General features: G+C 36.4%; 1 protein-coding gene across 8 annotated transcripts in view; it reads right to left on the bottom strand.

Annotated features, from left to right (window-relative positions):
* RCBTB2 (RCC1 and BTB domain containing protein 2) overlaps positions 1-14,383 on the bottom strand; it is a 42,693-nt gene that overhangs the window by 25,011 nt on the left and 3,299 nt on the right. For 3 of the 8 annotated variants that reach the window (XM_045869433.3, XM_045869437.3, XM_045869430.3), the window contains exons 2-4: positions 5,546-5,644; positions 2,382-2,507; positions 1,999-2,064 (exon numbers count right to left, since the gene is read on the bottom strand). The exons of 1 other annotated variant lie outside the window; for it this stretch is intronic. In XM_045869433.3, coding sequence (XP_045725389.1) covers positions 1,999-2,040 — 42 coding nt within the window. In that variant the 5' untranslated portion in view covers positions 2,041-2,064; positions 2,382-2,507; positions 5,546-5,644. The remainder of the gene's footprint in view (positions 1-1,998; positions 2,065-2,381; positions 2,508-5,545; positions 5,645-14,383) is intronic. 4 more of the 8 variants (XM_064586112.1, XM_045869434.3, XM_045869431.3 and 1 more) reach the window with 3 other exon arrangements.

Here is a 14,383-nt window from a genome sequence, read left to right on the forward strand (position 1 = left end):
TGGGTACAAGGGAGGTGTGACTACGCTGCTCTTAAATGTCTGTCAGAAGGCTGGCTCCTGGAGGTCAATCACCAAAAATTCTTCTTTTCTAAGTCTTGTGGGAGAGTTATCTCATGGAGGAACTTATGACTTAATTTATGAAAGGCACACATTTACACTTTTCTGAGGTAAATATTTCATATCAGTCTCAAGGAATTGTAGCATCTTTGTTCTCAGAAGAAAAATGTTTCTCTGCAATGCACTCATGAGTGTGTATAGCTGTACACATTATATATATTGTAAACATGTACATATACTGTACGCATATGTATACTTTGTATATATAACAGGAGCGCAGGTAGCAGAGAATTCACACACAGCACCTGTAGGTGAAGCATCCGCCCTGCATGACAGCAACTCTGCAGAAGGAGCCCAACCACCTTTGTGCCCAACTGTTACGTAAGGGACCGGCTGAGCAAGAGCCAAGGGCAGGCAACAGAAACATCTGCATGGGGGGAAAGCACTACCAGGGAGTGAGAGCTTGACAGTATACACGAGAAGTCATCACGATCGTGTCCCTAGAATTCAGTCCTAATTTGGCCCAGGTAGCCCTCCTTCCTGCATGTCCTCCTACTATATAGGCGGTAACTATTCCTGGCCGGCTTTCCTTTCCTTTCCTTTCCATCCAGCCCCCCTCCCTCATCTTTCACTGGCATCTGTTTGCGAAATGCAAAGTAGTGAAATTTTAATATTAGCTCAAGGAAAATATAATTAAGGAAACACAGCTCCATAAAATTAGAGACCAAGATGCATTTTATTACTCCTTTGAGTATGTCCTACCTATATACCTCTGTCTCTCCAGCCAAAGGAAGAATTGAACAGATTATGATACTTCACTTAACTCTAGACAACTAAGTTGTCACAATTAAGTTTAAAATACAGCATGCAGAAATAAAACCAAAATTACCTGTTGGGCTAACAACAGGTAACAAAATTACCTGTTGGGCTAACAACAATGACTAACAAAAAAACTATTTAAACAAACCCACCAACACCTTGCCTTTGCAGGACTTTCTGGCAATGTAACGCTTTATATCTAATAGTCATTTCATCACTAATTCTGTTAGTCTATTTCTTTTATTTTACTAAATTTGTTCTTTCCGGGACAAATAAGGAATTTTTCTATTAACATTTTAGAAGATTCTCAAGTTCTATGTATTACTTTTGTAAGCTACTTTTGTATTTTCCTATAAGGGCTCACATGGTAATACTATGGTTTGGTTTCAGAAGTTTTGCATCTTTGTACATTATGCTGGCTTTGTATAATTATTTACATCTTTTATTGTACTTTGATCATATAATTATTTACATCTTTTGTTGTGTTTTGACCATACTTTATTTAAAAACAGCAGGAAACAGAAAAATGAAAATTAATAGTGGCAGTTAATATTAAGCTCTTAGTAATGAAGAACAGATAGTGTGTCAATTTAATAAAATTAACACAAGATGGAAATCAATGTGCATGCTGAAAGATGTGAAACTTTTAACACAGTTGGACACATCGGACTTAAGCTGGTTGACTGTAATGTTGAGCTGTGATGGAAAAGGAATAAGTTAAAGAATATCAATGATGAATTAAGAATATGTCATCTAAGATTAGGTATTTTATCATTTTGTTAAATCTCTGGGAATGAAGTAAACATTGATCAACTCAGACCCTTCTGCAGGACGGTATTATCTGTGAAAGTAGGGATGGGTCTGTACTCCTCATCCAGCTCCAACAGCACCATCTCTGGAACCCTGCTCTACCCCTCAGATAATACCACAGCTTTCTGCTGGCCCCTTTAGCATTCTATATACCCACAATAATTATCTGTTTGCATCTGAGGCACTACATTGTGAGCCCTTCAAAGACAGATACTATCTCACTGATCCTCCTGTTGGGTGACCAGTAGATGTTTGATACATATTTCATGCAACAGAAAACACATGCCCCAAAGGCATGATTTTTTTTCTAACCTTGCCACTTTCTCCATAGGAAAGGGAAAGCTCTTCTTCCATATGGACTCAGTCCTGTGCAGTCCCCTAAGGAAAAAGTATGTGGTGAGATCAGGATCCCATATGTCTAATGAAACTAGGCAGGTTAAAATGATTTTACTTCCAATTAACAGAGAAAATAAGCTAAGCCCAAATATGGTGAAGGGAAGATAAGGGAATTAAGGTTTGGGCCTGAGAGTTAATAGCTATAAAACCCAAAAGGTGTTTTAACTGTTCTGGAACTATCATATGGTCTCCTATGGGACTCCTCCTGCAAAGGTCTGGAAAAGTCATCCCAGGATAAAGGAAGATTCTTAAATCTGTAAGGAAATAAGTAGAAAATTTTCATTTTATAGTTGACCTACCATAGGTAAGAAAAAATAAATTTTAGACCTTGGTCAAATTTTCCCTGGGATTGGAAAGTTCCAAATCACTGTGAAGAGCAGACTTAGCAGTTCTCAGCTCCACTGAAGAGTATATGATTTGCTAAGCTGGGGGGAAAAAATAAGGAGGAATGAATGAAAAAATGAAAGGATGAAGAATGAATATGGCTTTGTTTATCCTAGACCTTAGCAACAAACCTGCAACAACAGCCACCAAGTATGCACCAACAGTACTCAGTGTTCTCGCCTTAATTAACCATCTCCACAATGACTACTTTCTACCACATAAAAGTAACAGCAGAAGCAACTCTATCAAAAGACATGCAGCATGGGCTCTCCCTTCGATCAAAGGACCCCCTTTAATATTTCTCACAGGGCAGGTCTACACTGTGGTTCAATCATTACACAGTTAACTATCTCATCACTAAAAATAAATATAAATAAATATTCTCTCTCCTCCCAAAAGCAATTGAATGAAATTATATTTAATAATGTTGATATTTCTGACTTATTAGTTTCGGTTCTATTTACTCAAATACAATCCACATTTCAAGGGCTAACATCAGAACATTTTATCTGATATTATCTACAAGCAGTTAGAACCTTATAATAGATAAAAACAATAATCAAAATAAGGTGAAGTCTTAACAGTGTTCCTTATCAATGTTTTATATGCCCTTGAGGATACTGGTAAAATTTTGTTCTCCTCAGCTATAAAAAGGGTCTCTCAGAATACAAGGAATAATCACATATTCAGAATAATTATAGCTCAAACTATGGCAATTGATACAAATCATTATTTTTTTTAATTACTTATTTATTTATTTATTCAGAGAGTGTGAGCAGGGGGAAGGGAAGAGGGAGAGGGACAGAATCTCAAAACCAGACTGCACACTGAGTGTGGAGCCTGAGGCGGGGCTCGATCTCACCACCCTAAGATCATGACCTGAGCCGGGAATCAAGAGTCGGTTAATTAACCAACTGTGCCACCCAGGCACCCCCAAAATCATTATTTCTAATGTTTGGAAAAGATACTTGTTTTTAAAAGAAACAGACTTTTCTCACTTATAAACTTACAAAACTTGATCTAGTTGCCAATATGGAAAAATAATTTCATGTGACACTTATTCCTACGCGATCTGTCTTCTCTATTAATTTGCAAGCTGTTTAAGAGACGCAACCATGACTCATTCACTGTTATAACCACCGCAGGACACGGCTCAGAGAAGAACACAAGACTATATATATCGGTTGAAAGCATTCTTTGAATACAGCTTTTTGTATATTGGAGAGTGCCTGCACCGAGGTTCTTTTCTTTTTGTTTCATCCTAACTGGAACATTTTCCACATTTACCTCAGGTTTACTAGAACAAGAAATAAAAAGAGGAGAGAGGGAAAAGAGAAAGAAGAGGAGAGGAAAAAAATTAGAGGAAGGGAAGTCAAAGGCAAGAAAAAAAAGGAAATAAATAAGAGGAGGTAAAGGGACCAAAGAGGAAATGTCACTGCCCCTCGTTGTAATGGAGGCTACTTTTGTTCCTAGGAGAAGGGAAATCCTGCTCATACACTGAGATCTTAGAACAGCAATCCTGGGTTGTTCCCCATCCCATCCCTCTACCATTGTAGGTAACCAATTTTACTGGTTTCTGGTTTATTCTTCCTGTTTCTTTTTGCAAAAATAAGCATATACGTGTCTGTGTTTTTATTTCCCAATTCCTCCTTAAACGAAAAATAGCATATTTTATATACTCTGGCAATTTGCTTTTTTTTTTTTTTTTTCACTTAACAATATCTCCTGGAAATCACTCCTTATCAGTTAACAGAGATTTTTTTTTTAATCAGCTGAATAGCCTGGTTTTTTTAAGGAGGAAAATAAATAGCTTTTTTTGGTGTCTTTGATCAATTTCAAGTACAGTAACTCTTTAAAAATTAGAATGGTGGAACATAGGCCATTCTATTTCACTAATCAAGTTAAGACATAATTGCATGAATGGCATATTGAAATTACCATATTTCAAAAAATAACATTTATAAAATTCAATTAAGACTAAACATAAGATTAGCATAATTTCATTTTTATTGGTCAGAATGTTGTTGAAGATTTAAAAATTATTCAAGAATAATTACTATTGTACAGTACCATGAAAAAAATTGTTGAATTCTCTAGCATTATGGAAAGTAGTTGGATTTTTTTTTTCTAACATTATTTCAATGTGATCAAACATAATAGAGAAAACTAGCTTCTCCAATTTGCACCACTTGAGGAATAGTTTATGGAATATATGTAAGGATTATAATTAGCTTCTCTTGTGATCTACATGATTTCACCAGGCTATTATTATTATTATTTTGAGAGAGAGTGTGTGAGCAGCGGGAAGGTAGGAGGGGCAAAGGGAGAGGGAGAGAATCTTAAGCAGACTGTGTGTGCTGAGCACGGAGCCCAATGTGGGGCTCGATCTCACAAACTTGAGATCATACCTGAGCCAAAATCAAGAGTCAGATGTTTAACTGACTGAGCCACCCAGGCGCCCCTCACCAGGCTATTACTATTATCAATGTTATAGTAGTATATCAATATATAGTTCTTTTTTTTTTAGGTGTTATTTTTTTTATTATGTTATATTAATCACCTTTACATCATTAGTTTTTGATGTAGTGTTCCATGATTCATTGTTTGCGTGTAACACCCAGTGCTCCATTCAATACGTGCCCTCCTTAATACCCATCACCAGGCTAACCCATCCCCCCATCCCCCTCCCCTCTAGAACCCTGTTTGTACTTCTTAAAAATCCACAATATACATACAGAATACCACATCCATGAATTCTAAATAACAGTAGCAACAATAATAACAGTTAAAATAAACAGTTACCCTGTACCAGGTATTAAGTTCCTTATATTATTAAACTTTATAATAGCCAAAAGAAACAGACACAATCATTGCCTCCATTTTATGGACATGTTTCCAAAACTTGACCAACCATCACCAACCAGTCAGGGTTAGAGCCAGTATTTGAACCCAGGACGATTTCAAAACTCCTCTCCTGGACCCTCCCCTGTATTGCAGGGATATTTTAAGTTTTCCTGTGCATGTTCCAGTTTTATTATGTACTGCCTGGTTGGGAATGTTTCATCCAAAAATTTTGTACCTGATTGTTTTAAATTTCTGGAGCCCTGTGTTCAGTCATCTTTAATCCTGTTCCTTCTAGATCCTTGTAAGATTGTCTTCTAGGATAAAGTTAATGTGACTGAAAAACATAAATACATAAATTCTATTAGAGAAAAACAGAGAAGATAAAGAATATACACACCATCTTGCAACTTTAACAAGCCATTATTTATCTGAGAAGTATATAGTTCAAAAATTGTATTAGCTCTATTATTAAAAAGTCAGCAGTAGAGGTGCTCAATTATTAAAAAGTTAATATTGTAAAATATAACCTTTAGATATTACACTTTGTAAGTTTTGAGACCATGCTTCAACAATTTGGACACTGTAACATACGAGAAAAAACACAGACTAAAAAAAGTTTAATTTGGGCGCCTGGGTGGCTCAGTTGTTTAAGCGACTGCCTTCAGCTCAGGTCATGATCCTGGAGTCCCGGGATCGAGTCCCACGTCGGGCTCCCTGCTCAGCAGGGAGTCTGCTTCTCTCTCTGACCCTCCCCCCTCTCATGCTCTCTATCTCATTCTCTCTCTCAAATAAATAAATAAAATCTTTAAAAAAAAAAAAAAAAAAAAGAATCCCTCTCTCCCTCTGCCTCTCTCACTCTCTCTAAAAATAAATAAATAAATAAATAAATAAATAAATAAATAAATAAAAAAGTTTAATTTGTAGTATGTCAACATAGAAAACGCAAGGGAAGCCATCTGGACTGTGAAAAAAGCAAAACTTTAAAACTTTTGGAAGAAAGTATAGAAAACATCTTTGCGACTCTTAGGGCAGGGAAAGATTTCTTAAATAAGACACAAAAGCATAAACCACAAAGAAAATTTACTACATTAAAACTTTTTTTAAAATATGGCATACTAAAAGATGAAATGAACAGAAGAAAACACATGCCAAGGAATGGGAGAAGGTATTTTCAACACATGTAACTGATGGCTTGCAAAGGATTTGCATCCAGAATAGATAAAGAATACCTAAAAATCAGTAAGGAAAAAACAATCCAATTTAGAAATGGACAAAAGACAAGGCAATTCACAGAAACAATTAATAAACATATTAAAAGATGCTCAAATTCACCATGGAAATGCAGTCACAGTGAGCTAGATCTCACCCATCACCTCTGCAAAATTAAAGGGGGACAATTCCTAGTGTTAGTGAGGATGCAGATCAAATAGCACACTCATACTGCTATAAGAAACGTAAACTGGTATAATCACTTTAAAGAGCAACCTAACAATATTTAGGCCAGAGCAGTGTCTTTCATTCAATCTTTTTTTGATACATGTATGTACCTGAAACAAAGTCTCACAAAATAATTCTTACCCTTATTATATGAGGTACTTAGGGATATCTTCTTTTCTATTTTTTCTATCTTACTCTATTCTATTCTCCCCCTACTCTATCCTATTTTATCCTTTCCTATTTCATTTTTAAAAGAAAATGTTGGTCTCAACCCACTAAAATAATTTCAAGATCACTAGTAAGTCATGCCTTATAGCTTGGACAATGCTGGCCTAGACGAACTCTAGAGCATATATGCAATTGTTTGCAATGGCAAAAAACTAGAAATAGCAAACAGAATTGATCAACAGGATTCATCAACAGAATTTATAAGCTGTGGTATGTGCATACCGTACAGCAATTAAAATAAATTATGCAGAATCAACTCAGATAAATCTCCAAAATAATTTTAGCCAAAAATCACTAAGTCACAGAATGATAACATGATACACTATTTGATAAATTATTTGATCTAATTTGATAAAGTTTAAAAATGCAAAAAACAATACTATTGGGTAAAGTTTAAAAGCATGCAGAAAGCAATACTGTTTTAATGTGTTGTGGACACTGACATAGATATAGATATAGATATAGATATAGATATAGATATAGATATAGATATAGATGGCTGGACTTTGATGGGACTTTTTTTCCATAGCAAACTGGTTTTTTTTTAAAGATTTTATTTATTTGAGAGAGAGAGAGAGAAAAAGAGAGAGAGAGAGAGGGAGGGATCACAAGTAGGCAGAGTTGCAGGCAGAGGGAGAGGAGAAGCAGGTTCCCCATTGAGCAGGGAGCCCAATGCAGGACTTGATCCCAGGACCCAGGGATCATGACCTGAGCCGAAGGCAGACGTTCAACCAACTGAGCCATGCAGGCACCCTTTTAGGAAAGTTGGGATGAAGGCGATGCTAAAGATAAAATTTTCCATGTAATTCTTTAATGAATTGGTATGATTTCACTTTTCCATTTGACAAGACAGTTTTCAAAATGTTAAGCTTAAATTATATTAATCATCTGAGTACAGGAGAATAAGGTCACCCAATTTTTTAAAAAGATTTTATTTATTTATTTGAGAGAGAGAGAGAGAATGCGTGCACAAGGCAGAGGTAGAGGGGGAGGCAGACTCCCCTATGAGCAGGGAGCCCAACAAGGGGCTGGATCCCAGGCCCCTGGGATCATGACCTGAGCCAAAGGCAGACGCTCAACCAACTGAGCCACCCAGGTGCCCCAAAGTTACCCAGTGTTAAAGAAAACACAATTTGGGAATCATAATACATCCATTCTAATATTGCCTTGACCATGGACATAATAATTCAATAAGGCTTGATAATCACAATTCATAAACCATAATTTCTTTTGCCATCAGAAACATAAAATTTTACCAATACCAAAGAAAATAACAAATAAATAACATAGACATAGTATCTTAAATGTCATGGAAGAATATCCATAATAGAAAAAAAGTTTACTATTATCATATTAGAATGGCAAAAATGTGTTTTCTACTTGTGGTCTAAAATTGCTTACAACAATCCAGCAATTGCACTACTAGGTATTTACCCAAAGATACAAAAATACTGATTCGAAGGGATACATCCTCCCCAGTGTTTATAGCAGCATTATCTACAATAGCCAAACTATGGAAAGAGTCCAAATGTCCATCAACTGATGAAAGAATAAAGAATGCGTGGTATATATATACAGTGGAATATTACTCAGCCATAAAAAGGATGAAATCTTGCCATTTGCAATGATGTGGATGGAGCTAGAGAGTATTATGCTAAGCAAAATAAGTCAGTCAGAGAAAAACAAATACCAATACGATTTCACGCATATGTAGATTTGAAGAAACAAAACAGATGAGCACAGCGGGGAGAAAAGGAGAGGCAAACCTGAAAACAGATTCTTAACTATAGAGAACAGAGAGAGTTGCTGGAGGGGAGATGGGCGGTGGGATGCGGTTAAATAGGTGCTGGATATTAAGGAAGGCACTTGTGATGAGCACCGGGTGTTATATGTAAGAGATGAATCACTAAATTCTACACCTGAAAATAATATTACACTGTGATAACTAACTGGAATTTAAACAAAAACTTGAAAAGGAGGCACACCTGGGTGGCTCAGTCAGTTAAGCGTCTGCCTTCAGCTCAGGTCATGATCCTAGGGTCATGGGATCGAGTCCTGCATTGGGCTCCTTGCTCAGCGGGGAGCCTACTTCTCCCTCTGCCTCTGCCCCTCCCCCGGCTTGTGCTCTCTCTCTCTCTCTCTCTCTGACAAATAGATAAAATCTTAAAAAAATTTTTTTTTCTTTTTCTTTCTTGTGATGAGAACTTTCAAGATCTACTCTCCTGGCAACATTCAAATATGCACCTACAATACTGTTGACTATAGTTAGCATGCAGCACACCACATCTCCTTGACCTATTCATTTCATACCTTGAAGTCTGTACCTCCCAAGCCCCTTCACCCATTTCATCCTTCCCCCCTAACCCCCTCACTCCTGGCAACCACCATTCTATTCTCCAAATCCATGACTTTCGTTTTGTTTCTTAGATTCCACATATAAGTGAAATCATACAGTAGTTGCCTTTCTCTGATTTACTTCACTTAGCATAGTGACCTCTAGGTCCATCCATGTTGTCATAAATGGCAAGATCTCATTCTTTTCTACGGCTGAGTAATATTCCATTGTGTATATATACCACACCTTCTTTATCCATCCATCTGTGGACATTTAGGTTGTTTCTATATGTTGCCTATTGTAAATAATGCTGCAATGAACATAGGGGTGAATATATCTCTTCAGATTACTGTTTTTATTTCCTTTCAGTAAATACCCAGAGATGGAATTACTGGATCATATGTGATTGCAATTTTTTGAGACACCTGTTTTCCATAGTGGCTGCACCAACTGACATTCCCACAAATAATGCACAAGGGTTCCCTTTTCTTCACAACCTTGCCAACACCTGTTATTTCTTGGCATACTGATAACAGCTAGTCTAACAGGTGTGACATGACATCTCATTGTGGTTTTGACTTGCATTTCCTTGATGATTAGTGATGTTGAGCATCTTTTCCCGTGCCTGTTGGCCATCTGGATGTCTCCTTTGGAAAAATGTCTATTCAGATCCTCTGCCCATTTTTAATTAGATTGTTTGTTTATTTGCTATTGAGTCGTAGGCGTTCCTTATATTTTTTGAATACTAACTCCTTATTGGATATATGATTTGCAAATATTTTCTCCCATTCGTTTTGTTGATGGTTTCCTTTGCTTTTTAGTTTGATGTAGTCCCACTTGTTTATTTTTGCTTTTAGAGTCTGATACATAGTAGTCTCTTATGATCCATTGTATTTGTGGTGTCAGTTGTAACTGATTATTGGTATAAGAACAGACACCTCGATCAATGGAAGAGAATAGAGAGCCCAGAAATAAACCTATGCATATATGTTCAACTAATTTACAACACAGGATGCAAGAATACACAATGGGAATTAGGACAGCCTCTTTAATAAACAGGGTTGGGAAAACTGAATAGCTACATGCGAAAGAATGAAACTAGACTACTCATCTTAAGCATACACAAAAATCAACTCAAAATGGATTAAAGACTAGAATGTAAGACTTGAAACCATAAAACTAGAAGAAAACATAGGCTGTAAGCCTTCTGACATTGGTCTTGGCAATGCTTTTTGGATGTAACTGCTCTTTCATTTCTGATTTTATTTGAACTCTCTATTTTTTTTCCTTGGTGAGTCTAGCTAAAGGTTGGTCAATTTTGTTTATCTTTTCGAAGAACTAGCTTTTAGTTTCATTGATCTTTTCTATTATCTTTTTAGTCTGTTTCATTTCCACTCTGATCTTTGTCATTTCCTTCCTTCTACTACCTTTGGTTTTGTTTGCTCTTTTTCTAGCTTCTTTTAAGTATAAAGTTAAATTATTTGAGAATTTTCTTATTTCTTTAGGTAGGCCTGAATCCCTATAAACTTCCCTCTTACAACTACTTTTGCTGAATCATATAGATTCTGTAAGTTACAGTTCCATTTTCATTTGTCTCAAGGTATTTTTTTGTTTCTTCTTTGATTTTTTTGATTGACCCACTGGTCAATAGCATGTTGTTTAATCTCTGTATGATTTTCTAACCCTTTCTCTCTCTTTTCTCCTTCTGGGACCCTTACAATGCTAATGTTGTTCCACTTTATGTTGTCCCATAGGTTCCTTAAGCTAGCTTCATTTTTTTAAAATTCTCTTTTTCCTTTTTATTACTCTGAGTGAGTTCCACTGCCCTGTCTTCTTGATCACCCACCAATCATTTCTTTTGCTTCATCTAGTCTGCTGTTGAACACCCTCAAGAATATTTTTCAGTTCAGTTATTGTATTCTTCAGTTCCGTGGCTTCAGTTGGTACTTTCTTACATATTCTCTTTGTTGAAGTTCTCACTGTATTCATTCATTCTTCTTCCAAGTTTGGTGAACATCTTTTGACTATTACTTTGAGACCACAAGCATAGACCCTGTTGACCTCTAGACCAGGCAATCTGGCAGTGTCCCCTGGGTGACAGTTGCAAAAATTGGGGCTTCAGACCAGTGTATAAGCTCCTTTCTGAGAGGTCCTTGCAATTTGTAGAGAGGCTGAGGGAAGGCAGAAAGATGGCATCTCCCAGGCTATATTCCTTGAGAGCACCTTTGTAGCCTCTAGATGTGTGGCAGACCTGAAGTCTGCCCCTTGGGCTGAAGTGCCAGGACAAGTAAATAGGCTTTTTTCACAAATAGACTGGCGGTGTGTTTTAGTCTGCTGTCTGCACAGTGCCCTGAGGGTAACAGCCTACATGAACTGTTTCTCCATTCATTACAGTCCTATGGAACCCAGGAACACAAGCATGCCTACCCATGGTATCACAGTAGAGGAAGAGTGCAAAAATGGCACCCACCAAGCACCTCTGTCCCCAGGGAGAGTCCCAACAGTCCCCTGCCTGTTGTATCCAGCAGATGCTTTAAGGTTAGAAAACAAATCTTCTTCACATAGAGTCTAGGCACTTTTCAAACTGCTGCTTTTGTGCTGGTTCCCAGGGCAAGTGAGTCTGCACACAAGCCCTTTAAGAGAAATATCTCAGTTCTCTACAGCCTTTTGGGTCTCCTGGATGTGATTGGTTTTCAAAGCTAGGTGTTTGGGGAGCTCATCTCTTCATTGCAGGTCCCAGGGGTTGGGGTGCCTGATGTGGAGTATAAACCCCTCATTCATCAAGGAAGTTCCAGATTTGTGAGATTCTTCCCAACTGTGGGTTGCCGCTCTCGCAGTTGGGTTTTTGGTGAAACCATCCATATGTGGCCCTTTCACTGTTCTGTTGTGAAGTAGCTATTCAGCTAGTTCTCAGGTCTTTTTCAGAGGGAATTTTTCCATATGTAGCTATAGATTTGGTAGGTCTGTGGGAGGAGGTCAGCTCAGGATCTTCCTACACCACCATTTGACCACCCCCCTCAACATTTCCTATTGTATCTGTTTTCTTAAACTTGCACAGTTCAGCAATTTATTTCCCCTGTTTGGAACAGATAACTCCTTAATCTTACAGATTGTATTTTGAGAGTTTCCCCTCCACTCTTAATAGCTACACAGTTGGAGACTGGTGGATAAGAAGCAGTCTTTTGATAACTGAACATGATAAACATATCAATTCTTAATCCTCTCAAAGAACAAGTCAAATAATTCAGTTTCCTACACAACGTATATAACAAGCAGCTTCTACATATTATTGTTGTTAATCAGTGTGTTTGCTAGTAGGATAATATGTCATATTACTTGGTAATACCTCTGACCCAAATAAAGAGTTAAGCTGATTATAGGACATACATTCATTTGCCTAATTTATTCAACAAATGTTGATTTGGTGCCTGCAGTAGGTACTAAGCTGAAAGCAAATTTACATAAAAGAGAAAACAAAATAATGTGGAGCAAAAAGATATCCACCTCCCAGGGGCTTGTGTCAACATTACCCCAACACAACAGCACTTGTGGGCCTTAAGATCTAATAAGTTAGACACCCTATATCTATGAGAACAAAGCATTTTCCATGGAAACTGATATTTTGCAATTAACCAGGAACTTCTAAATGCTAATAACCATTCTTCAAAAGTAATCCCTGAAGTGGAAAAAAAATAGTAATTTCTGCAAAGAAAACCCAGTGTTATATACATATTATATTATTGTATATAAATATAGTATATGTAAATATTATTTTATTATATTATACATTGTATTATTATATTACATTATATAAAAATACATTATTACATATAAATATATATAATTAATTCAACTTAATAATATGAGGTCAACTCTAAAACTATGCTTGAAAAATATAATATATAAAAAAGTTTTCTTGCAATATAGAACTCAATGCTTTTAACAAATTCTCTGATCTGGGCAATACAGTTGATGATGCTCTTATAAACAAAGAAATAGGACATTAAAGAAAACTAATGTCTTTTAGGATGCCACACAGTTTGCAGCACCAGTGTGTTAATGAACTCCAGACCAAGTAACTGTCAATGGGGTAATGATGATTCCCAACTATATGCTAGCTGAACCATTAAATGGTATGTCATCTGTAAGTTATGAATGACAAAAATATAAGAAAACATGATCCCAATTACCACTTGTGAAAAAGGATGATAGCTATAATTTACCTCTACTTGAATGAGAGGTCATACGCCTACTACAAATAACAGTAGAATACCTACACAGCTGCTAACTAATGTGGCACAATTATAAACAGGATGGACAAAACTGAAAAACTAAAAGCACAACTAAAACAAAGGTACAACCTCAAAGGAGATGATATTGCCAGGTTTATGATAAGCATCAAACTGACTTAGAACACAGAAACATCATTGCTATTTTAATTATGTTCGTAAAAAGGTTTCCAAATTTCATCAAGAGAGATGAGGCAGATCTTCAGTCCCAAGCAAACTTGTATTAGTTTGAAGAGATTACTGAGCTCATCAAAGTTAGCCTTTTCAAATACACACAGCAAAAGTACCTTTTTCAAATATGAAAAATTATCAACATAAACTATACGAATGTTTTTATGTTGTTAAGCTAGCTAAAATGAGTTAGTACTTGAGAAATTTGTAAATCCATTTGAAATTTAGGTCCTTATAGATCTAGTACAATTAAAAAAAAAAAATCCTAACATGCCTATGAAATAAAATCCTAATTGTGAAAGATCTTTGTCCCACAACATAAACATTCCTTCAGCATGGTAGGCTTTCTTAGCCTTGGCTCATTTCCATTTGGGATTCATTTTGTTCAGTATCATAAACATTCAGTGTAATACAGAACATATTATAATGTGACCACTATTTATGATTTACTTACTATCTGTCATCCACTGGTACTTGTTAGCTCAAAATGTCTTCCAAGGAGAGATATACATAATAGATATTAGCTCAGGTTAGATTAGCAAGCCTGACGACACATAACACACACACTTCAGTGTCAGATATATGTTGGAAAAAAACTATTATGCCTTAAATT

This window comes from Mirounga angustirostris, unplaced genomic scaffold, assembly GCF_029215605.1.
Source record: "Mirounga angustirostris isolate CCGP_5_RB_7025 unplaced genomic scaffold, mMirAng1.0.hap1 SCAF_3, whole genome shotgun sequence".
Lineage (NCBI taxonomy): Eukaryota > Metazoa > Chordata > Mammalia > Carnivora > Phocidae > Mirounga > Mirounga angustirostris.